The 26,112-nt window shown below is 38.7% G+C and overlaps 1 protein-coding gene across 10 annotated transcripts in view; it reads left to right on the top strand.

Annotated features, from left to right (window-relative positions):
• glceb (glucuronic acid epimerase b) overlaps nucleotides 1–26,112 on the top strand; it is a 101,781-nt gene that overhangs the window by 60,173 nt on the left and 15,496 nt on the right. For 9 of the 10 annotated variants that reach the window (XM_072565246.1, XM_072565240.1, XM_072565241.1 and 6 more), the window contains one exon: nucleotides 7,099–7,715. In XM_072565246.1, coding sequence (XP_072421347.1) covers nucleotides 7,112–7,715 — 604 coding nt within the window. In that variant the 5' untranslated portion in view covers nucleotides 7,099–7,111. Of the gene's footprint in view, nucleotides 1–7,098; nucleotides 7,716–26,112 lie in introns of those variants that run through there. The other variant, XM_072565247.1, reaches the window with a different exon arrangement.

Below are 26,112 nucleotides of genomic sequence, written 5' to 3'. Positions count from 1 at the left end.
CCAAGTAACTAGCTGTGGGAAACTGACTCAATCCCATGAAATTTGTTCTCTGTTAGAACTTTTTTTTTCAGTAAAAGCCATATGGTAGCAGGCCACAGCATTTTTGTTTCAGCATTTTATGAATAATTGCAATGTTTAATTTTGAGACTGGCAATAGTGTATTGTTCATAATCCAATTTAATAAGTCACAAAAGCATGAGTATGTATGTAAATCATATGTGTAAAAAGAAAGGTTGGATGGCAAGCATCTTGCTTCATCTAACAATATGAAATTTTGATTCAGTGTGTAATGCTTCCACATAAGTCTATGGTTTGTTTTTGTTTATAGTATGTAGCAGTCCTCAAGCTTTATATGATATACAAAGAAAAATGATTAAGTAGTTTTATGATACACTGTAGTATAGTAGTATATGCACTAGAGTCATCCAGCCTGGAAATAGACCCTTTGGTCCAACTAGTCGATGCTGACCATGAGCCCAAAATAAACTAATCCATTTGTCTGCATTTGTTCTATATCTTTCAAAACCTTTCCTATTCGTGTACTTATCCAAATGTCTTTTAAACAGTGTAACTGTACCTGTTTCCACCACTTCATCTGGTAGTTTATTCCACACACGAGCCACTCTTTTTTTTTTTCTTAAATTACCCTCAGTCCTTTTTTTAAAACTTTCTCCTCTCACTTAAAAATATGTCCCCTAGTTTTAACTTGCCCCATGCTGGAGAAAAAGGCCTTGCTATACACCTTATCTATGCCACTCATGATTTCATAAACCTCTAAGATCACCCTTTAGCCTCCTATGTTCCAGTGAAAAAGTCCCTGCCTATTTTTGAAAACTCAAACCCCCCCATTCCTGGTAAATCTTTTCTGAATCCTCTCCAATTTAGTAATGTCGTTGCTATAGCAGGACAACCAGAACTGCAACAGTACTCCAGAAGAGACCTCACCAACCTCTTGTACAACCTGAACATGATCTCCCAGTTTTTGTACTCAACGATCTGAGCAATGAAGGCAAGCATGCTAAATGCCATCTTGACCACCCTGTCTACCTGTGACGCAGATTTCAAACAATGATGTATCTGAACCCCGAGGTGTCTCTGTTCTACAATATCTCCCAGTGCTCTACCGTTAGTTGTACAAGTCCTGCCCTGTATTGCATTTTGATCAAACCAAATCTTGTATTTATCAAATTAAACTCCATCTGTCACTGCTCAACCCATTGATTAAGATCTCTTTGTAATCTTAGATAACCTTCTTTGTCCATGATACCACCAATTTTGGTGTCATCCATAAACTTACTAACCATGCATCCTATATTCTCGTCCAAATTGTTTTATATAAATGATGAACAAAAGTGGACCCAGTACTGATCCCTGTGGAACACTGCTGGTCACAAACCTGCAGTCTGAAAAACAACCTCCACCACCCTCTGTCTCCTGCAGTCAAGACAATCTTGTATCCTATCTTGAATCCCATGTGATCTAACTTTACTAATTAAGCTACCATGCAGAACCTTATCAAAGACTTTAGTAAAGTCCACATAAACAACATCTACTGCTCTGCCCTCAGCAATCTTTTTTAAAAAAACTCAGTCACTTTTGTGAGAAACTGCTGTAAAAACTCAGTTGCTGTAAAAACTCAGCAGGTCTGGCACATCTGTGAAGAGAAATCAAAGTTAATGTTTCTGATCTGGTGACCCTTAAAACCTTTTCCAGCAACTTCTGTTTTTGGTTCTGATTTACAGGATCTGCAGTTTGTTTGGTTTTTAAAGAGAAACTTGCCTGCTGGATAAGAAGGAACTGACCCTGACTCCTTGCTAGTTCCAGAAATGTTGGTTGTCTTCTGGACCCTTTGTTTTAAAATGTTAATTTGTCAGTAATGGCAAAGAATGAAGCAGGCTAATTAAATGTAAAGAACATCATGGCAAAACCATATTCTGTCCTCCTTCAATGTCCATTGTGGATGACAGTTAAAGATTGTTCTTTATATCTATTTTTCTTCTCTGCCCTAAGCCATAGATGTTTGAGACAATTGTGGTGGTACAGATTTAAATGAGTGCAAGGGTAGTATTACTAATGTGAATGAAATTATGCATACTAGGACTTGCATATAACTGCAGGCCATTCTGCTATAATGTGCATTTCGTTCATGAGAATTTACTGTAACGTGATTGACAAATTGAGGACACTATATCTAAAGTTTGGACTTTTAAAGGAAGAAACTTGTCAGCATTTGGATGATATCAGTAGTTTAGCGCATGTTGCCCAAGTTTCTGTTTTACTTAAGCTAATTACAGATTGAAAATTAAAAGGGCTAGTACAGTTATGATAGAGACATATGGATATCCCATTGTATCTTCCAGAATTTGAATGACTTCTCTTTAATTCTTAAATTAATTTGAAGGAAATTTGGTCATGCCAGGTGATTTTAATTTAAACGCTGATATACATTCTAATATTATAATATTTATCCATTTTTAAGATTGTTAAAGTATGATAAATGTATGACAATGCTAAACAGTAGTCACAGTATTGGAATTTTGGTCTTCCGTCTCTTGGGGAATTCTCTCAGTAGCTTCTGTGTAGCTTTGTGTTTTCAGTTTTACCAATTTCTGCATGTTTAAAGCGAGGCACTAGTGTATTAATACTATAATGCGCCTTTCCTGTGCTTGCTGGTGTCTGAACTCTATGCTGTTGTCGTTTGTTTGAAAGAAATGTAATTCTGCCCTAATCTATATTATGTGGATTATAAACTAGTTTGAAGTTGTGCTTACTAAGTACTCTGTGCATTGCATACTTGAATGACTTCCTATTGTAAACAGGATCTCTTTATAAGTAATCTTACTCTGTAGTTAAGCAAAGATTCTCCATTTACAAGCATTCTGTTTCTAATTGCTACAATAGTTGAAAATATTTCTGTGAAATGGATTACAAATGAAATGAAACACAAATTATTTTTTGTTTTGTTTACAGTGGAGCACAAATTGATAGATTAAAAGCCAGCATCTTAACTTCTCTCCTTTTTCCTGCCCGGTGCTTCTGAAAGAAACAGGCAATAGACTACTGGAAGATGTAACAGGGGCTGGTATTGTTAGAAAATAGTAAAGTAGACTTTTGAACAAGTTTTCAGAAGAAATTGCAAGTGTTATAGTATACAAAGGCAAAAGCAAGAAATAAGTGAATAGTCAGGAGTTGAGTGAGACTTAGAATGTAGAACAAAGAAAAGTACAGCGCAGTACAGGCCCTCTGGCCCTCGATGTTGTGCCGATCCAAACCACCTAACCTACATTAGCCCACTATCCTCCATATGCCTAACCAATGCCTGTTTAAATGCCCATAAAGAGGGAGAGTCCACCACTGCTACTGGCAGGGCATTCCATGAACTCACAACTTACTGAGTAAAGAATCTACCCCTAACATCTGTCCTATACATACCACCCGTTAATTTAAAGCTATGCCCCCTTGTAATAGCTGACTCCATACACGCAAAAAGGTTCTCATGGTCAACCCTTTCTAAACCCCTAATCATCTTGTACACCTCTATCAAGTCACCCCTAAACCTTCCTTTCTCCAATGAAAACAGCCCGAATTGCCTCAGCCTTTCCTCATACGATCTTCCTACCATACCAGGCAACATCCTGGTAAACCACCTCTGCATCCGTTCCAGTGCCTCCACATCCTTGCCATGGTATGGCGACCAAAACTGCGCACACTACTCCAGATGCGGCCGCACCAGAGTCTTGTATAACTGCAACATGACCTCAGGACTCTGGAACTCAATTCCTCTACCAATAAAAGCCAGTACACCATATGCCGCCTTCACCGCACTATTTACCTGGGTGCAACTTTCAAAGATCTGTGTACATGGACACCAAGATCCCTCTGCTCATCCACACTACCAAGTATCTGACCATTAGCCCAGTACCCCATCTTTTTGTTCCTCCTACCAAAGTGAATCACCTCACACTTACCCACATTGAACTTCATTTGCCACCTTTCTGCCCAGCTCTGCAGCTTATCTATATCCCGCTGTAACCTGACACATCCTTCCTCACTGTCAACAACTCCACTGACTTTCGTATCATCCGCAAACTTGCTCACCCAACCTTCTAGCCCCTCCTCCAGGTCATTTATAAAAATGACAAACAGCAATAGTCCCAAAACAGATCCTTGCGGAACACCGCTAGTAACTGCACTCCAAGATGAACCTTTACCATCAACTACTACCCTCTGTCTTCTTCCAGCTAGCCAATTCCTAATCCAACCCTCCAACTCACCCTCAATGCCATACCTCTGTATTTCTTGCAGTAGCCTACCATGGGGAACCTTATCAAATGCCTTACTAAAATCCATATACACCACATCTACCGCTTTACCCTCATCCACCTCCTTAGTCACCTTCTCAAAGAATTCAATAAGGTTTGTGAGGTACAACCTGCCCTTCACAAAACCATGCTGACTATCCCTGATCACATTATTCCTATCCAGATGTTCATAAATCCTATCTCTTACAATTCTCTCTAAGACTTTGCCCACAACAGAAGTGAGACTCACTGGTCTATAGTTACTAGGGTTATCCCTACTCCCCTTCTTGAACAAGGGAATCACATTTGGTATCCTCCAGTCTTCTGGCACTATTCCTGTAGACCACGAGGACATAAAAATCAAGGCCAATGGCTATGCAATCTCCTCCCTTGCTTCCCAGAGAATCCTAGGATAAATGCCATCAGGCCCAGGGGACTTATCTATTTTCACCCTTTCCAAAATTTCCAACACCTCTTCCCTACATACCTCAAAGCCATCCATTCTAATTGTGACTCAATATTCATATCGGCAACAATGTCCTGTTCCTGAGTGAATACTGACAAAAAGTATTCATTCAGTGTCTCCCCAATCTCTTCAGCCTCCACATGCAACTTCCCACTGCTATCCTTGACTGGACCTATTCCTACCCTAGTCATTCTTTTATTCCTGACATACCTATAGAAAGCCTTTGTGTTTTCCCTAATCCTACTAACTAAGGACTTTTCATGTCCCCTCCTTGCTGCTCTTAGCTCTCTTCAGATCCTTCCTGGCTACCTTTATAACTCTCAATCGCCCCAATTGAACCTTCTCGCCTCATCTTTACATAGGCCGCCCTCTTCCCTTTAACAAGGGATTCCAATTCCTTATTAAACCATGGCTCCCTCACACAACCCTTTCCTCCCTGCCTGACAGGTACATATTTATCAAGGACACAATAGTTGCTCCTTGAACAAGCTCCACATATCAATTGCCTTACTTTTCCAAGCCACGCATCCTAAGTCGTGCCTCACTGCATCATAATTTCCTTGCCCCCAGCTATAACGTTTGCCCTGCAATGCACACTTATCCCTCTCCATCACTAGAGTAAAAGTCACTGAATTGTGGTCACTGTCCCCAAAGTGCTCACCTACCTCCAATTCTAACACCTGGCCTGGTTCGTTACCCAAAGTCAAAAATCAGTGTTCAAATAAAAGTACAGTTAATTTGAATAAATTGTGCATATATGTGAGTAAAATGAAGTCCTGGATATACCTATCTCAGAAATGTGACCATTGCAGAACTACTGGCTCAAATATTACTGGAAAAATAACAGTATATTAACAATGTTAAGCAACTATTGATATGTAAATTGTTGATCAAATTCAGGGGACTGAAATACATTGTGAATTATGAATTTATAGACTTACAAAATGCTGCCTTTTGCTGTTCACAAAAATAATACCCGCTCCTTCCACTTTGGAAGGTTGCATTGTCCGAACAGATATAACGTAGGTGAAGGAACTGGGAGAATGGGATGGAATACTTGCAGGACATGGAGTGGAAAGAGCTGTAGTGAAGGGTAGCTATGGAAGTTGGTGGCTTTGTGGTGGATGGTAGTGGACAGTTTATTCCATGAAATGGAGACTGAGGAGTCGAAGAAAGGAAGGGAACTGTCTGAAATGGATGATGTGAAAGTTAAAGAGGTGGAAATTGGAGGCAAAGTGAACAAGTTTTTCAGGGTTCAGGAGGGAGCATGAAGCATCTTTCTTTTAACTTTACTTGTTGCATTCTCTGTCACCATTTCTATCCCCCCAAAAACCCAGTGGGGCTGTCTGTTCTTTACAGTTTGGCAGCTGGGCACACACCATTGTCTGCCATTCTTACATTCCAATCACTTAATCTGAGCTATCAACAACCTTTCTCCCCATTATTGCATAAGTGCTACACACGCCAAACTTCTCTTCAGGTCTGATGAAGAGTCATCTAGACTTGAAAAATTAGCTTGCTTTCTCTACATGGATGCTAGTTGACCACTGTGATCTCCAGCATTTTTTGTTTTCAGTTCATGTTCCAGCATCTCCCAGTAATTTGCTCCTATTTTGTTCCCACTGTAACTCTATTTCAAAGCTTGAGAATTGTCACAACCCCTAGTTAAGCTTGGGGCAGCTGTGACACCAGGTGCTTATTAAACTGGGATTATAGTTATAACTGTTCAACGGTGACCATCTCTGCCACCAAGTTCATGACTGGAACCCTCGTTTGGGAAGTGCTTATCTACAGTATGGAATTGACTCATTTGTAATCGTTCAATAATGGGAACTGTCCATGTAGCAAAAGGATTCACTATATTTCTGTCGCGCATGCTAGATGCATAAAACTGTTGGTTAATGCCACCATCAGGTGGTCAAGCCAAGTTGCTTGACACAAAAGGTTCTTGCCTCTAATGGGTCAGCATCCCCCAGTCATTTTACAATGTGTTTAGGCTGCCATCTTGACACCAAATGTTTTTCTGACTCCTCTTCACTTTAGTTTTGGATTCTTTGGTGATTGTTTGTTTGCCATGGAATGGAGTTATGTTCATGCAGTAATGGTGTGCTTTTGTGCCCAGCTTCATAAAATGGAGATATGGTTTTGTAGGTGAACAGTAAATTGTTGTAGGATCTTATTCTTTTTAAAAAAAGTACAGCTTCTACTTGATTGATGTATTTTACATACTAAAGTCCTTGCACTTAAGGATACATCAAAAAGTTTCAGTTCTGAAAAACTATGTTTTGATATTGGATTTGTTGATTGTCTTTGGATTTTTTTAAAATATAGGTATGATGTGAATATGCGGTGCCTGGCAGCTCGAGTTAACTACAAGACTCTTATTATCATCTGTGCTTTGTTTACACTGGTCACTGTACTTTTGTGGAACAAGTGCTCAAGTGATAAGGCAATCCAATTTCCAAGAGACTTAGGTCATCTGGAGGACCTGTTCAGAGGAGAAGGTTTGGAAAAGCAGGGAATTGACTCTGAAGGTAACAATGAAGTGAATAGCCTTTTACAAATGGGCAAGTCTCTCCCAAAACAACCATCAGCAGATGCATCCCATCAAGAACAGCAGAAAGCTCCACCTGTAGCCAGTCTTCTAAATAACAAACTGTTGGGACTTAAATATGAGGAGATGGATTGCTTAATAAATGATGACTATACTATAAAAGGACGGAAAGAAGGCAATGAAATTTATCTGCCTTTCACCTGGATCGAAAAATATTTTGAGGTCTATGGAAAAATTGCCCAGTATGATGGCTATGACAGATTTGAGTTTTCTCATAGCTATTCAAAAGTATATACTCCACGGGGTACTTATCGACCAGATGGGGTATTCATGTCCTTTGAAGGCTACAACGTGGAAGTCCGAGACCGTGTGAAATGCATCAGCGGCATTGAAGGTTGGTCTTGCTCTAGTAAACTTTTCCCTATCTATCTAACTGACTAACTTCTCTCTTCCTTCACCTTGGATGGGTATTGCTCCCTGCTTTTGTTACTATATTATATCCTTTTGTATAGACGTTTTTTACAAAGGCAATTTCTTTATATAATCTAGTTTATGAAAACCTGATTTGTCTGCTGATTTTCTTTTTTTAAATGATTACAAATTAGAGTCCAGTTGCTGCTTGAGCAGATGACGGGGAGAGGGAGGGGGGAGGAAAAACCCTGTGTTATTTTGTTAAAACATATTTAATTTTGAGATGTTTTGTATTACGTTGTATAATTTTTTTTCAAAATTCTATAATTTTTGCATGTTCTGTCTGACTATAAACTCCAATTATTTATAAACTGTCATGTATTATTAAGTATACAGTTGGTGCACTTGAAAGTAGCTTCAAAGGCTTATTTATGTGGCTACTTTTGTGAATTAATTACCAATATGGCTATAATATAATTTTTCACAATACGTAATTTGTGTGATCAGGAAAATGATTTGCAGTTATAATAAAGGATATCTGGAATGTCTTGAAGTTATCAGAGTTTGGACCTGAAGAAGAAAGAACATGCAAATTGTTTTGCATCTGATTTAAGAAACTCTGAAGTACAGCAGGTTGTTGTATTGTAGGAAAACACAGCAGAAAATTTTTGTAACCTGTGAAATGATGTGCACTTATTGATCAATATCTTAATCATAAGGTTGGAATGTTACACTTCCAGGCACTTGACATTTTGATGGAATTTACAATTTGATTTGGAGGTGGAGAAAGTCTTTATCTAATGAAACACAAAATGATTGTTGGCCTAAGTTCTTCATGCATGAAATCCTCCAACAAGATGTTTACACTTGAATAATTCAAATATTTTGATTAATATACTGGTAATATGCAAGGAAGGAAGTATATTTTTCATTGCAGTAATGATCTCATTTTTTTGTGCAAGTTATTCTCTCTCGCTTATGAATCAAATCATTTATCTAAATTTCCCCTTTCCCCTCCCCAGTGATTTTTCTTTTTCCCTCCATTTTCTGAAGGTGTTAAGCCTTTGTTTGGCATAGTGCTACTGCTGCCATGTACCCTCCAGTGCCTTGCCGAAGTAGCCATTATTCATTGATTCTTAGCAACAATTAAGATTGCAGAGCCATTGGCCTTGATTTTTATGTCCTCGTGGTCTACAGGAATAGTGCCAGAAGACTGGAGGATAGCAAATGTGGTTCCCTTGTTCAAGAAGGGGAGTAGGGATAACCCTAGTAACTATAAGCTGGTGAGTCTCACTTCTGTTGTGGGCAAAGTCTTAGAGAATTGTAAGGGATAGGATTTATGAACATCTGGATAGGAATAATGTGATCAGGGATAGTCAGCATGGTTTTGTGAAGGGCAGGTCATGCCTCACAAACCTTAGTCACCTTCTCAAAGAATTCAATAAGGAGGTGGACGAGGGTAAAGCAGTAGATGTGGTGTATATGGATTTTAGTAAGGCGTTTGATAAGGTTCCCTATGGTAGGCTACTGCAAAAAATACGGAGGTATGGCATTGAGGGTGAGTTGGAGGGTTGGATTAGGAATTGGCTGGCTGGAAGAAGACAGAGGGTAGTAGTTGATGGTAAAGGTTCATCTTGGAGTGCAGTTACTAGCGGTGTTCCGCAAGGATCTGTTTTGGGACTATTGCTGTTTGTCATTTTTATAAATGACCTGGAGGAGGGGCTAGAAGGTTGGGTGAGCAAGTTTGCGGATGATACGAAAGTCGGTGGAGTTGTTGACAGTGAGGAAGGATGTGTCAGGTTACAGCGGGATATAGATAAGCTGCAGAGCTGGGCAGAAAGGTGGCAAATGGAGTTCAATGTGGGTAAGTGTGAGGTGATTCACTTTGGTAGGAGGAACAAAAAGATGGGGTACTGGGCTAATGGTCGGATACTTGGTAGTGTGGATGCGCAGAGGGATCTTGGTGTCCGTGTACACAGATCTTTGAAAGTTGCCACCCAGGTAAATAGTGCGGTGAAGGCGGCATATGGTGTACTGGCTTTTATTGGTAGAGGAATTGAGTTCCAGAGTCCTGAGGTCATGTTGCAGTTGTATAAGACTCTGGTGCGGCCGCATCTGGAGTAGTCTGTGCAGTTTTGGTCGCCATACTATGGGAAGGATGTGGAGGCATTGGTACGGGTGCAGAGGAGGTTTACCAGGATGTTGCCTGGTATGGTAGGAAGATCGTATGAAGAAAGGCTGAGGCACTTGGGTCTGTTTTCATTGGAGAAAAGAAGGTTTAGGGGTGACTTGATAGAGGTGTACAAGATGATTAGGGGTTTAGAAAGGGTTGTCCATGAGAACCTTTTTTGCGTGTATGGAGTCAGCTATTACGAGGGGGCATAGCTTTAAATTAAGGGGTGGTATGTATAGGACAGATGTTAGGGGTAGATTCTTTACTCAGTGAGCCGTGAGTTCATGGAATGCCCTGCCAGTAGCAGTGGTGGACTCTCCCTCTTTATGGGCATTTAAACAGGCATATGGAGGATAGTGGGCTAGTGTAGGTTAGGTGGGCTTGGATCGGCACAACATCGAGGGTCTAAAGGCCTGTACTGCGCTGTATTCTTCTCTGTTCTATGTTCTAATTATCAGCAGGCTATTGTTTTTATTAGTGCCTCTGAAGACGAGAGTGATCTAGCCTTCATCTCCATCTCTAATTTACACTTCAAAGAAAGGTCTTTAGATTTGAAGCATAAAGAGCAGGAATCATAACCTAATATACACCATTTTTAATCCGCAAGTACATAGACCAGCTATTATTGTTGCTTCTGCCCTGTCTGAGATCCGTCAACTTGACAATTTGAAGATGAAACCTATGAGTTCGTTGGCCCGAATAAATGGAATAAGACAGTTATTCTTCATAATATTCATTTCATTTTTTCTCACAAGACTGATATCTGCTCGTCCATAAGTTCAGGTAACCCCCAGTATCTGATTGGGATTCTCTGATTGATCAGCTGTAATGGGTATACCTTTAACTTTGTATGTTAGGTCCTGATAACTTCAGGGCATGAACTTACTTTTACCTAGTGACCTGAAGTGGCAGCTACTATGGCTTCCCTGCCAGATGAACACAGCAGGAAGAGGCACTCGAAGCAGAAAAACCTCAAACAGTTGAGTTTTTAAAACATTTAGGAAGAGCAAATGTTCCAATTTTCTATGCCCTCAATGCAAGGCAGCCCTTTTGTCAGCAATGACCTCTTTGCTGCGCCATTATGGTCTTACCACCACCACAAACTATTCAGAATGAGTGTGAAGTCATCTAGCAGATTTTAAGAGACCCAGGTATTAAAATAGCCTTGACACTGTGTCTGGAACAGTAAGTGAGTTTCCAGCTTGTCACTTCCGCCATCAGAGCTTTTATCTGACACCCAGATGTCTTTTCAGTTAATCAATCTCAGTGGAGACCTCTTTGTGTCTGAAGGGAAAAATATCAACCCAAGGTCTCATACTTATCTCAGTGCATCATTGACTTATATAAAATCTTGTTAAGTTCAGAAGTTAAGTTCAGTTACATTTGGAACTGATGAAAGGTCTTAATCCAAAATGTGAACAAATCTGTATTTTCCATTTTCAGATGCCATCTGAACAGTATCTTCGCATTTTCTCTTATTCCAAAATGCATTTATTTGTTCCTATTCCCCAAAAGATTTTGTACACCTAAATTGTACTGCACTTTGTGACCTACATGCTAAATCTAGTTTAATAGGACCCAGCAGGCCTGTGCAAAGTCTTGAAATATGAAACTTAGCATTGGCAACAGAGGTTTTCCAGATTGTCTGTGATTTAAAATTGTAGGTTATATTTTACATTGAGCTTGATCACTTGCTGATAGAACTATGCAACAACTGAGAAAGAACAGATGGTCAATTTTTTGAAACAACATACTACTTGCTACCAAGTAATAGATAATCTTGAAGTATCTATAAAGAAGATAAATGTAAAGAATGTTGAGATGATCCAAGCCTTGCAGGCAAATGGCAAACTTGCTAGGGGTTTGAAGACTCAAGGACGTTTTAGAAAGCCATTTGCTTTTCTCGTTAAGAAATTATTCTGCATTGATAAGCTAATGTATATGGGGCTGTGAGTATAAAGCAGCTATATATTTAAGTGAAAATCAATCTGTACCAAGCAATTTCATGCCTACTAGAAGTTGATGAGCAGGGGTATTCATTATAGCATAACTTGTTAAATAGTTTGGATTCAGAAAGAGGAATTCATTTTTGGCAAACATTTTTAAGGTCAGTACAAATTAGAAAACTGAGCTTCCTACAACATTTAGAAACTTCTTGGAATTTCCAACTAATTCTCATTGTAAGACAACTGGAATCCTCTGTCAAGATGGAACTAGAAGAACGCTATTTTAAAAAAAATAGATTAAAGACTGTCAGAATATAATATCGAATTGTGTGGGAGGTGTCAGTTCCTAAAACATTAAAGCTTAGTACACTATTTTAATCTAAATTAATGACTTGGATACTGGACCTAACAGATACTTGTCAATGTTGTGAATTAGGTGAATAATCAGTAGAAACGGAGGATGCAGCCAAAGTTCTTGAAGGTTTAGTCTTTGTGCATAAAAATGGCAAATGAAATTTAACTATGGTAACTGCACAGTGAAGCTGTAGTGTTACATGTTGGTCAAAAATATCATTCGATTCTCTTTATAAGACACTTTGCGGGAGGAAACCTTGAAAGGAATGGACTCTGTCCTTTCATTCTCTAAGTAATGTGGCAAAGCAATTTTAGAAGGTATTGGAATGTTCAACTACATACCTTGAACTGTAGAATACAGATCTTTTAAAGGTTATATGAAAGTCTTGCAATACCTGAGTTTGGCCATAATTAGAGAAAAGAGTTTGATTATGGTCACCATGTTGCCAAAGACATTATTTTGAAGAGTTAATAGTACTGATCTCAAACTTAAGGGTATGTTGCAAAGAAAATTTTGAAGCCCCAACTCTAGTCCTGAAAGTGAGTGCTTGAAGGAAGATAGGAATGCAGTTCTGAAAAGGAGGATATGGGATGTAAGTTTATAAAAAAAATTAAAAGTGAGGAGTGAACCTTTTTAACTGTAGGCTCACGAGTCCGCATTCAAGTTGCACCTACCATATGTTATGTTATATAACATGTCTGCACAGATTGATTAAAAATATCTTTTGAAAACGCATGAGTTGGTATTGTCAGTTTTTGGAATTGCCTTCTAGGCAAGGCAAGTAAGACAAAAAAAATCCAGATGTTTACAATACAATTGGATGTAATTGGAGAACAGCCAAAGTACTAGAGGTCAGAAGGTCATGATGCTACATGCCATTTTCTCAACCTAAAATCATCATCAGGGAACAACTGTTCAGAGCGATCAAGACAAATTAAATGTTATCTAGCCATCACTAGAATTAAAATGAAATATAGTTGTTTGGAAATTTGTGAGCAGTTTTGGATGTTATTTCTAAGGAAGGATTTGCTGACATTGAAAGGGGTCCAGAGGAGTTTACAAGAATGATCCCAAGAATGAAGAGCTTGTCTTTTAAGGAACGGTTGAGGTCTCTGGGTCTTTTCTTGATGGAGTTTAGAAGGATGAAGAGGGATCTCCTTAAAACTTAGAATACTGTAAGAAATATAACAGCTAATATGTGCACAGCAAAACCATCTGATTGTGATTAGCTGATCTGTTTTTAAGATATTGATCAAAGGGTTCAATTTGGCCAGGGCACTGAGGATTACTTCCTTTTTTTGTTTCAAAATTGTGTCAGGAGATCCTTTACATCCATGCAGTCAGACAGATGGTTCTGAAGGACAGCAACTACCATGGTGCTGCAGCACTCCCTCCATACTGAACTGGAGTGTGAACCTTGATATTTCTTTTGCTCAAGCCTTGGTCTGGGATTTAAACTGGGAACCAACAAAGTAAGAGTGCTACCAGCTGAGCTATGGCTGGCACTTTGTCTCTGTCTCTGTTTTGTTTGAAGAGTTAAGAAAGCAGCTAGAATGCAAATATTTCATTGATTGCTGAGGTGCTCGAGCTATTTCAACCTCGGTTATGTATCAAACTCATTTCTCCATTTATGTTCATTTACTTTTCACCTTTTTATTAAAAGCAACAAGACTATTTTTTTTGTGGTACATTGACATTGAAATATATTTCTCTCAAATTATAGTCACAAAAATGGAAAACAAATATGTTGGAGGGATATAGGTAGCAATAATTCAATATTTTGAGGGAACTGCAGTTTTTCCTACTTGAAATGTACAGTTGTCTGCACTGAATCAGTTATACTGATATCTTACAGTGTAAAGTTGCATGTGATCATTAAACTGCTATGAAATAAGCATCAATGTATGTTTCCTTTCTATGACCAGTAATTCAGTTACTTGGATGTTTTGAGGCGGCTAAATTGAGGGTGAAAATCTAATTAGTGAACGATTACTACTGATAGCTATTTTTACATTTCCTGCTTTTATGCCAGGAAAGAAAGAAAATCAATGTACTATGGTTAATCTTGAGTTCTAAGAAATTGCCGTTATGTAATCAGTTGAGTAATAATCATGTTTATCTCAGCTTCAAACATAGAATTAACTTCAAACCTAATCATTCGAATATATTTTTGTCACTTATTTATATCAACCTGGGAAACTCCTGTGATGTCATCCTGGGGCTGAGGTAATCTCCAGGAATCTATCATTATCTTCATTTTGTGCAAGAATGACAACAGCTTGTGAAGTGATTTCTCTGATTACATCAAGTTTGGTTTTGCTAGGCTTTGTGATGCCACACTCCGTAAAATGCTGCTTGTTTGACTGCAGGAGTGTGTTTAAGGTCTTTTCTTCCAGTTAATGGTGGTGGAGAATGAAACATTCACAACTGGATGGCAAGCGTACAGAGCTTTGCTCTATTCTGTTGCTTCTGCTATTTAGCAAGTCTTGTAACTTCCATTGTTTACATTTTTTATTACATCAGATGTGATTACTGGGTGAGTGAGATCCCAGAATGAAATCTGGCCATTAAATCATGTTTTGCTTTAATGAAGTGATATCTAACTGCAACAAAAGCATATAGTATTGCAGGTTTGGTTTTAACAATAAAACTAAAGTTTATTAAGCATAAAAAATTAAGGTGAAAGGAATAGACTCAAATCTTCTCATACAATATACCCTTTAAAGGTTTTGAAACATGGCAGAAGTGTAATCCCATTATTCCTAAAACAGTTCTTTACATCCCAAAAACACCCTTAATTGTCTCCAAAACACACCTTTGTACAATATTCACTGGAGAAAAATCTTTTTACAATACCTTGATAGGTATATGGTAAACTGAGTTGAAGTCACAATCTGGAAAATCTGATAGCCTTTTCCTGGAACTTTCATACACCAGAGTTTAAATATTCTTGGCTTCAAATAACCTCTTCAGAGCTTTATGCAAATACTCCTGATCTGGGACTTTTGCTAAATTCTTTTACTCTCAGCTAATCTAGTTTTATTGTCTTTTTCCCATCTTAGGAACACTGCTTGATGCATCCATCTTAATCCAAGGATTTAGGCAGAACTGCCCCATACTGAAAATGAATAAAAATCACTTTTTTTTTCCCCACCCCCAAGCTAACAAAAACCTTGATGCCTGAGAAATTTAAATTGTAACCCTCCTAGTCTAAATATAAACCCATTAGTTCGGAGAGCCATTCCTTCAAGCTGTTTGAAAAGAAATCAGAGGCTACAGAAATACCTGTAACTTAAAAATTAACTCCTTAGATGGGTTTTTCAGTGTATCTATCAGTAGTTCAAAAGGCAACAATCCAAACTTAAATGATATCAAAAATATATAAAGATCACCTAGTCTACATCACATTCGAACCTCATTTTTATGAGAGTCTGGTACTTCTCCAGCATACTATCCTATTCTCCTGATAATAAATGTACAGTGAGGGATATGCCATGAAGTCACAGATTGTGGTAGAGATATGTTTCATGCGTGTCACATACAGAGGAATCTCTATTTCCGAATATTGGACTATCTGGCAAGATCGCAAGGTTCTGATGCTCAGATAAACAGTTATTGAGCATTTGACTATCCAGAATTTGATTAACCAAGCAAAATACTGCCCGCCCGAGTCCTTTGGATAATCAAGGTTTCTCTACAAATGAAAATTTGTTAAGTCTTACAGCAAAGTTAAAGGATTATATCCAAGAAATGGGAAAGATTCTAATCCTACAAAACTTGCTTTAATCTGTGTAGTTTTCAAGACCACTTCATTTGAATATGCTTATTCCAAGTCACATACATTCAAGTTGAAAAGAAACAACACGAGACCACACTTGAAAATGTTAGTGCCATTCTAAACAAACCGAAATGTTACTGTGTTGATCATGTTTAAACTTTCTTTACTGGCTGCTACCACACCAACACATATTCTCTTTCAGGTGACAGGTTCAAACTCTAAGAAGACATTGTGTTTTGCAATTAAATTTCTTTGAAATAATTTAATGATTTCGTAACATAGGTTATATGGGAATTTTGACTCCTAGAGGGCCAGCCTATGTAATATAAGGAGCCATAATGATGAGGATTAGAGACATGATTAGATCAATTTTAACTGGGCCTTATTTACAGTTTGTCTGACACTTGTCCAGCCAAGACATATCCAAAGGCTGCCCAATGGCTTTATAGCCCTTTGAGATTGGATAGCTTGGAGGTTACTAGGCCAGCTGTTTGATACATTGTTGGATTGGGGTTGGGAGGGTATGGCTGGGTTTGGGTGGGAAGTGGTGGGTGAAGTCTTAGATACTTATTGTAGTGTTTGTAACAAGGTCAGCCAGGTTGACTTCCCTGTGAGTAGAATGTGAGTTCCCTGATTGGACCAATTAATATCTCAATCAGGGACCCCTGGCTGACAGATAAAAACAGGAGTGTCTAACATCCTGATACTGAGAGCTGAATCTGAGGGAGCTGGGTCAGTGGTGAAGGGCTGTCCATTTGTGTCAGGGAGGGGACTGACTCTGAGCTGGCTGCTCACTTCCAGTGTGTACTGATGCTTTTGGTTTCTGGTTATTTTGGAGGAAGCTTGATTCCTAAATTGGTTGAATTATATAGCCAGTTTTCCTTTTTATTGAGGGCTCACTTTTAAACTGGCTGATTTAAACAGTCAATGTGTTTCGTGTGTAACTCAGTTCTCATTAGGGAATTGTTGTTTCACTGGCTGGTTACAGCCTGTGTTACTGCTTTTCTCAAAGTAAAAGAGAAAGAGTATCTTGATTTTGTAGCAGGGCTTAGCCCTTGCATGTTAGTTTTCTTTGTTTTTTTTTGCATGTGTTTTCACTTTTTTGGTGTTTGGACTGAGCCCTTGAGAAAATACACCATTCCAGATGAGCTGTTCATGTATGGGTAGGCCTAGTCCTTTAGTGTGAGTTGAGTATATTGACAATCTTAAAAGCCAATGATCCAATCCAATGCTCTGGAGTATAAGACCAGGGAAAATTGAATAGTTGAGAGGAGATCGGCCATGTCCTAGCATATAAGAGACTGCTTGGAAAAAATCTCTCTTAAAAGTCCCTTCTCGATCAGTAACCTGTAAAGCAGAAATTTCTAACCAGAAGAAAAGAAGACAGGAAGATCTGAAGACAAGAACTGAAAGTTGCCTGGTTTTGACATGAGAAGTGGTGTTTTTGTCAGTCTTAATTGGGAGTTTTATTGGACTAGATTAGATTTTTAGATTAGATTACAGTGTGGAAACAGGCCCATTGGCCCAACAAGTCCACACCGACCCGCCGAAGCGCAACCCGCCCAGACCCATTCCCCTACATTTACCCCTCCAGCGAACCTACAGGCAATTTAGCATGGCCAGTTCACCTAACCTGCACATTTTTGGATTGGGGGAGGAAACCCACGCAGACTTTTATTATAAAAGGAAAGATAAAGAGCTTAGAGAAAGAAATTGTAAATAGTGGTTAGTTAATTATTCTATGATATACTATAAGAAGTAAAGTTGTTAATTTTACTTTTAACAGTCACTCACAGAACACCCAGAACAGTACAGGCCCTTCAGCCCTCGATGTTGTGCTGGCCTTTTATCCTACTCCAAAATAAGACTAACCTACATACCTTTCATCGTACTATCTTCTGTGTGCCTATCCAAGAGTCACTTGAATGTCCCTAATGTCTTTGGCCACTCCAATTTTCACAGATTACAGGGGAACCTTGATTATCCGAACGTGATGTGCAAGCACTATTTCCTTCGGGTAATCGATTATTTGGTTAATTATTTAAATGCCTTTCCTCTGGGGCTCGGAGCTTTTAAAGCCTGGTCCCTGTTCAGGAGGTAAGGCAGCATCACAGTGCGTGAGCTCACACAACCCCTCCCTTCTCTCTTTCCCCCCCCCCCCCCCCCCCCCCCCACCCCAAACCCTGTCCAACACTGCCGCTGCACACCACCCCCTGACTGCCCTGGCCCCTCTCCGGGGCAGCTGAACTGGACACCAACAACAAGGCTGCTGCAGCTGCCTTTGTGGGGTAAGTCTCCAAAATAGCGCACACACCTTTTTTGACTGCAACATTTTGGCAGGTTGCATGTTTGCCCTGTACAGGACAATGTTGGAGAGATTATCTGGGGAGTAGGTGGGGGGGGGAGGTTAGGGCACACCCTTCTGTGGAACTCCAGGGAAAGTGTGGAGGGAGAGAGCGTGCGGGCAGTCCGTCATTTGGAGACGGTGCCTATTTAATCCCTATAAACAAAAGACATGATCACTGGTGGAAACACGTCTTTAATGTAATGTTTCTGTTGGGACCTTGAGCTTTCCTTTGGATAATCAGATTTTTGGATAATTTGGTATTCGGATAATAAAGGTTCCTCTGTACTGCTCGGGATAAGTCTTTTTGTGTTGCTGGTTTTAAATTAAGTAGGAGAGTTTACCCCGTGTCGTGACACACTGGCCCCGATTTTTTTTTTGTGCAGCTCAGAGGAACACTTTTTTTCCCCTACAAAAGTGGGAATTTGCCTATCTGGATTTTTGATCCAGAATGTTGATATCCATTCAATGATTGCTTGGGTGATATAAGGTTAGTTATAATTTACTGTGCTGTCAATATCTTTGATAACATTTGTTTCCAAATTGTTGGAAAATAATTAACAGTATTTGTTATGCTACCTGCTGATGGTGTCATATCATTTAGCCTTTCTCAAGCTTATTGTAAATTAACCAATTGTATTATTTTTCACTCCACAAAAGGGTGCAACATATATAAGTGGAGGATATTTGTCGGGCATCTAACACACACACAGTTTACTTAAGTTATCATGACTGAGTTCACTAATTTATTTAAGATGTATGGAGCTATCTAGTACTTTCTGATTGTTGTTGTACTTAATTACAGAAAAGATATTAAGGTTATTTTCTTTTTCTCAGTGTATTTTTCCCTTAAAAAGACTAGAAAAAGCTAGCTCCTGCAGTTAAATGATGTTGTTGCAAATCAAGATTAAGCATTAAGTTTTGGTATCTGGTGTTCTGTTGTCCAAAGGAAACTTAATGCTTAACTGTTGATATTCCCTCAAATCACTGACTTAGGAAAAAATGAAATTATCTGAACTGATGCTTTGTGAAGCACTTATACATTGAGTTAAATAGTGTTATTTTGTTCCATACTATATTGAACAGCAATCATGCTAATTTTACCAGTAATTTGAAAGATGCTGATTATTCATAATCTTTGTTAATCAAGTAGGAACAAAGTTCAAGACTGCTGTAAATTGTATGAGAGGACATTAATGGCCAGGAAAGAAAAATTGTTATTGAAAGTATCATGCTAGTCCAAACATTCTTTAAGGATTAGGTTTCTGTGCAACCTCTGCTCGACCATCCTGCTTGTCTCTAGCAGCTCCACTGTTATTGATTGGTGACTGCTTTTCCTTCTAAGTTTAATTTTGTCGCTGACCGTGAACTTGACCATCCAATTAGTATCAGAACATACACTTGTTATAACCTTGTTGAGAAAGGTGGCACAGCATTTAAGATCTCAGAACTCCCTTTTATTTGCAAGAGCACTGATTATACAAAGTACCATTTTCTCTGTTGAAATCGCCAACAATTTATCCACCTTAAAAAGAGTTTAGAAGTACTGTATGCATGAATGATTTGGAGATGCCGGTGTTGGACTGGAGTGTACAAAGCTATGCATGAAATTACCATGCTAAATGCAAAGTTTTTAATACTGCTGAGTCAGGTCTGACAATCAGTACATGAACACCTACAGGTATGTGAAATAGATTATTTCACCCCTCAGCCTACTCCTGTATTCAGGTAAGAATATGGCTAAAATTGTTTGTGTTTTGAATTCCATATTTATGCAGCTAATTACCATCTCCAATAAGAGTCAATCTAACCACTACCTCTTGATATTCAATGGTGTTACATTAACTGAATTCCCCATTGTCAATATCCTGGGGGTTTTCATTAACCAGAAACTCAGGTGGACTTGCCATAATAATGCAGTGGCTACAAGAACAGGTCAGCGGTTAGGAGAACCATGGAAAGTAAGTCATATCCTGACTCCACAAAGCCTGTCTACCATTGACGAGGCTAAAATCAGAAGTGTGATGGAATACTCTCCTCTTGCCTGAATGGGTGTAGCTCTGAAAGCACGCAAAAAGCTTGACACTATCCAGAACAAAACAGCCTTGTTTACTGACACCACACCCACAAGCATCCATTCCCTCCACTATCAATGTTTTGTAGCAGCAGTGTATATTATCTACAAGATGCACTGCAGAAATTCACCAAAAGTCCTTAGTTAGCACTTTCCAAACCCACTGCCACTTCCATCTCAAAGGACAAAGGCCGTTGAAGCGTTGGAACACTACTAACTGCAAGTTCCTCTCCAAGCTACTCGCCATGCTGACTTGGAACTGTATTTCTGTTCCTTCACTGTCACTGGGTCAAAAAGTTGGAGATCCCTCCTCAGGGCATTAAGAGTCTACCTACAGCACATGGACTGCAGTGATTCAAGAAGGCAGCTCACTGCCACCTTCTCAAGAAAACTAGTGATGGGCAATAAATGTTGGGCAGTGAAACCCCTGTCCCATGAGTAAAGTTTCTTAAGAAAAACAATAACTTAATGATTCTTTATCTAAAACAAATCTAATTACCTGTGCCTTTAAAAGTAATCAATGACCCCACTTTCATCACCTCTAGACAGAAAATCCCAAAATAGTAAAATGTTTTGAGAGCAGACTTTTTTCTCATCTGTGTTCTAAAAGGTTGACTCCTAATGTTAAAATAGTGCTCCCAGTGCTGGTCTGGCTCACAAAAGGAAACATCCTTCAATCACATTAAGAGCCTAAAAGGTCTTGACATACGTCACTCCGCACTCTTTTAAATTCTAGTGGCAACAAGCCCAGTCTAACCAACTTTCTTTATCATTTGAAAATAAGTTATGATTGCCTAACCAGAGAACAACATAATTTGCAGTCTTATCCAGTTTCATAACAGACTCAAAATGTGTGTTACTTTGTTGTTGTTGTTGCAGTTATTCAATGGAGTTCGGTTTTATAAATTGTAAATGAATTAAATTGTTGATTTTAAGTTATTCGGTTTTTGGGGCTTGAGCACCTTCTCCCATGTCCTTATCCCAACCCCTACACACCAGGCTGTTAGCACACACAACCCGTTGTCAGCTACTCATAGTCCACATTAGCAGCTATTCATTCTCCCAGACTGACTTCTACTTATTACTTTGTCTGTCCAATTGTTTTTCGCTCTCTCTACCTGTCATTTACTCCTCCCCTGTCCCCACCCTATCTTCTGCATAAATACCAACCTTTTACTGGCTGCATTCAGTTCTGAAGAAGGGTCACTGGATCCAAAATGTTAACTTTGATTTCCGTCCACAGATGCTGCCTGACCCACAAAGTTTTTCTAGCAATTTCTGTTTTTGTTGTCATTGATAATACTAGATTGTACAAAATATAATGAGTGGGTTGGAAGACTAAGTGCATTTTCAATTTGTCCCCTTTCAAAAGGTTTCTCATCAAATGCTATTATGTTAACCAAACATGTGTTGTATGTAGAATCTACAAAACCTGTTCCTTACTGCTCAGCCGAATGATGTAGTTTTATTTCTACAGACGTACACTTAAATAGTTTTGTGTGGTTATCACATTTGAAGATAAATGACTGCATTGACCATGGACGAGGATCCATTTATTCTTCTTTTCACTGCTCAGAGTACTTGCCTTGAACTGTCTTGTAGATAAATGGCAGTGGAGTCCTGTAATTTGAAAGTTGAAATACTTTACAACACAGTGCTGTGTTGAAAGCCAAAATTCACCAACTGAATAAAATAATTTAATGAGGATTTTTAATACTGTATCCACATCCTGTTTAAATGTTGTGAAGGAATTCATTCCTGAATCCTGAATCCTGAAGATAATCTGGTAAAAGCCCCTTTTATCTTGGTAGGTTTCCAAAATAGGTAAAACAATTAATAAACACATATCTGTTTTAAATGTTCAGAGTGAAATTTTAAATGAATCTTTTTTACATTGCATCTAAATTTGGAATTTGTGTATGTGTGTGTGTGTATATATATGATGAGATGGAACGTAACCTAGTTTTTTAACTAATGTTATGCCTTGTCACACCCAAAGTATTATAAAGGTCATGAATTTTATTGTGAACTAATGAACCAGCTTTTTTTACCCTTGCATGGTATTTCCATGCTATTTTGGAGATTAAATTGAGTAGCTGCCAACCATTTATTCTTGTGAAAAGGAAGTCTGAGGAATTGATATTGCGGTGGAGGAATTTGTTCGTGTAGTGCCACTTGGTTAATTTCTACGTTTGTGTTCTGATTAAAAACCATTCTTGCATTAAAGTTGGAAACACCTCTCAGTATGATTATTGACTTTCCATTGCTTCACAGCTAACCTGTGTCTCCGCTTTAATGGTAAAAATCTTAAATTGTATGCCCCATTACAATGACATGATTTTGTTGCATTTAGTAAGAAACTGGCTTACGAGTGCATTAAGGAAAGTAAATCCTTGTCGCAATTAACTTGCAGTTTTAGTGCTGAAGGAGTATATTCATAAATTATTTTCTACAAGACAACTTGTCATAATTCTTGACAAGTATTTTTTTCCTGAAAGTCATCCAAGGAGTGACACAAGCAAATAATGATTGCATAAACAAGTCCAGGTCCTGGACCTCTGACTGGTACAATGTCACACACAACAGTAACAACAGCTTGACTTTCTAGAGTGATTTTAGTGTAGGAAAATATCTTTGCACTTCAACAATAGAATCAAAACCGAGGCGCACCAAAGTAAAGATGATGATACTGGATGGAGTGATCAGAAGTCTCTTTGAGCCATTGAGGTAGACAGCAGGGAAACAGGACCTTTGGCCCAACCTGGCCATGCCGTCCAGATTTCCTAAATGGAACTAGTCCCGTTTGCCTGTGTTTGGCTCATAATCCCTCTTAACCTTTTATCTATCTGTTTACCTGTCCAAGATTTTTTAAGATGTTATATTTGTACCACTTCCTCTGTCATATTCCATATATGTGCCACCCTGCATGGAAGAAGTTGCCACTCAATCCCTTTTTTAAATCTTTTGTTATCTCACCTTTAAGTCCTATGCCCTTTGTGATTTTATAAACCTCTATGATCACCCGTCAGTCTCCTGTACTCCAGGGAAAAAAATTGCAGCCTATCCAGTCTCATCTTTATAACTTAAACCATCCAATAACGACCTTGTAAATATTATTTTGCATTGTTTCCAGTTTAATAACATTCTTCCTATAGCAGGCTGACTAGAATTGTGCACAGTATTCCAAATGTGGCCTTACCATGTCTTGTACAACTGTAACATGACATCCCATCTCCTGTACTCAAAACTCTGACGGATGAAAGCAAGAGTGCCAAATTCCTAATGAAGGGCTTACAACCAAAGCATCGACTCTTCTGCTCCTTGGATGCTGCCTGATCTGCTGTGCTTTTCCAGTACCATCCTTTTTCAACCCTTCCTCACCACATGTGACACAGCTGGGAAGGGAAGATATTTGTTTGAGAATTCTAGAGCATGAGATGAAGTTGGTTGCAGACAGAATTACCACTGTTGGAGAAAATGAGTACATAAGAGAGCAGGGTTGAAGAATTTGAATTCTGGCAGGTTGTAAAGCTAGAGGAGTTTGGAGACAGAGCAGGTTCAGGCTATGAAGAAATTTAAGCACAACAGTAAGGGACACTGGGGGTCCAGGGATCATTTTGATTAGCAAGTATATGGTACATTATGGACTGATGTCCAAACACCAATATCCGTGGAACATGAAGACAAGGAAACCAACCAGGAAAGAATGGCAGTAGTTGAATCTGGTGGTAGCAAAGGCATAAATGAGAATGTTAGTAGCTAAGATGATGTACACAACGAATATGAACATAGGTAGTCTTTGATGAAGAATATAGAGTTAGCATATTTTGGCAGTTTTCATGAGGGATGGTGTTCTGCTGTCAGTGGTAGGGTGAGGAGAAGGATCCAAAGTCTAGCTGAGCAGGAATGAGAATCAAATGGAACAAAAATGATTTATTGGTAATTTCACTGAACTGGTAAACGAAAGATCTGGGTGAAATGATGTGAACATACTGGTTCATATCTCATGTAACTGGTTGAGTTTGAATTCCATTCATTAATCTGGACTATTAAACTAGTCTCTGTAATAATGACTATGATATGTTGTCATAAAGACCCAAATGGTTCACTGAAGTCTTTTTTAGGAAACCATTCTTACCTGATCTGTCCTTTGAAATAGCCTAACGAGCCCCTAACAAGTTCAAAGGGAATTGGGGGATGAGCAACAAAATTTGGCCTTGCAGCAAAGCTTGCATAATGTAAAAGAATGAAGAAAAATTCCAGCCCGTTGTCATTAGTCTGAACCAACCAATCTAGCCAACTTAATTAACTGGCCATCCTGTTGTGAAATAGGGCATCACAAAAATTTGATCACTTTTGACCTTTTGTTTTCAGAGGAATGCTCTGATTGTACTATTGCAATTATTGAATTATGGTAATTTTGATTCTCTAAAAGGTCTGCAATAGAAATCCTAGGCATCCAAGCTCTTAATCTCTTTTCTACTTTAGTTGAATTGTTGAAATTTAGTTTAGAACTTATGCTTCATTGAATTTGTTTTATAATTTTGAGTACATGGACCTAAAAGAGCTTGATTATACAATAAAACTATTAAAACAAATTGTTCTGACTTGTTTCTCACAAATGAAGAGAAAATCAAAGCAATTTACAGTTCAGTACTATTCAAGCAACTTCAATAACTGGCCTCCTAGCATTGATTTTCTGAAGCAACAAAAAGAATATAATTGTTTTTGCCTGTATATTCTTAATACTATGTTTAAACAGAAGTCTGCAGATTAACATGCTGTGCCTTTATAGACCTTCATGTAAAAATGTTATTACAAAAAATCTTTTTAGAGAAGGTGCAGAGGAGATTTACCAGGATGTTGCCTGGATTGGCGGGCTTGACTAATGAAGAAAGGTCGTGTGAGCGCGGGCTTTTCACACAGAAGGAAGAGAGGTGACTTGAAAGAGATGTACAAAGTAATGAGAGGCATAGATAGAGTAGATAACCAAAGACTTTTCCCCAGAGCAGAAATGGCTGTCACAAGAGGTCATAGTTTAAGGTGATTGGAGGAAGGTATAGGGGAGATGTCAGAGGTAGGCTCTTTATACAGAGAGTAGTGGGTGCATAGAATGTACTGCCAATGGTGGTAGTAGAGTCAGAGACATTAGGCACGTTTAAGTGACTACTGGACAAGTACATGGACAGCAGTAAATTGAGGAGTGTGTAGGTTAGGTTGATCTTAGATCTTGGACCAAATGCAGGCAAGTGGGACTAGTTTACTTTGGAAAACGGTTGGTATGAACGAGTTGGACTGAAGAGTCTGTCTGTACGACTCCATATAACTGAAAAATGTTATTTTGTCACTGTTAATTCTGTTCGATCTGCTGCAGAAAACCGTAGTTCCCTTTTGATGCGGTTGTAAGCATTTTGAGTTCAGTTGCCATCAGAAATTGGTACATTTATCAGGGAGTACTTGGCAATTTCAAGCATGGAAGCTGCCCTTTTGTTTACTGTACCTCATCACCTTAGTCACACTATATACCCTAGGTGTACATATCCAGTCTACACCTAGATAGAGGGAGGGAAAGGATAGAAAAACCTCAAAGCATGTAGGTGTCCATTCATTGTAAATACATTTCTCATTTTTGTGTGTATTATGTGTTCATGTTTGTCATAGCTCTGAGTGAATGTGATTTTAGCTGCACTGCATCAGATTTAATCCTTTA

This window comes from Chiloscyllium punctatum, chromosome 48 (genome assembly GCF_047496795.1).
Source record: "Chiloscyllium punctatum isolate Juve2018m chromosome 48, sChiPun1.3, whole genome shotgun sequence".
Taxonomy (NCBI): domain Eukaryota; kingdom Metazoa; phylum Chordata; class Chondrichthyes; order Orectolobiformes; family Hemiscylliidae; genus Chiloscyllium; species Chiloscyllium punctatum.
This window is presented reverse-complemented; position numbering and strand designations above follow the sequence as displayed.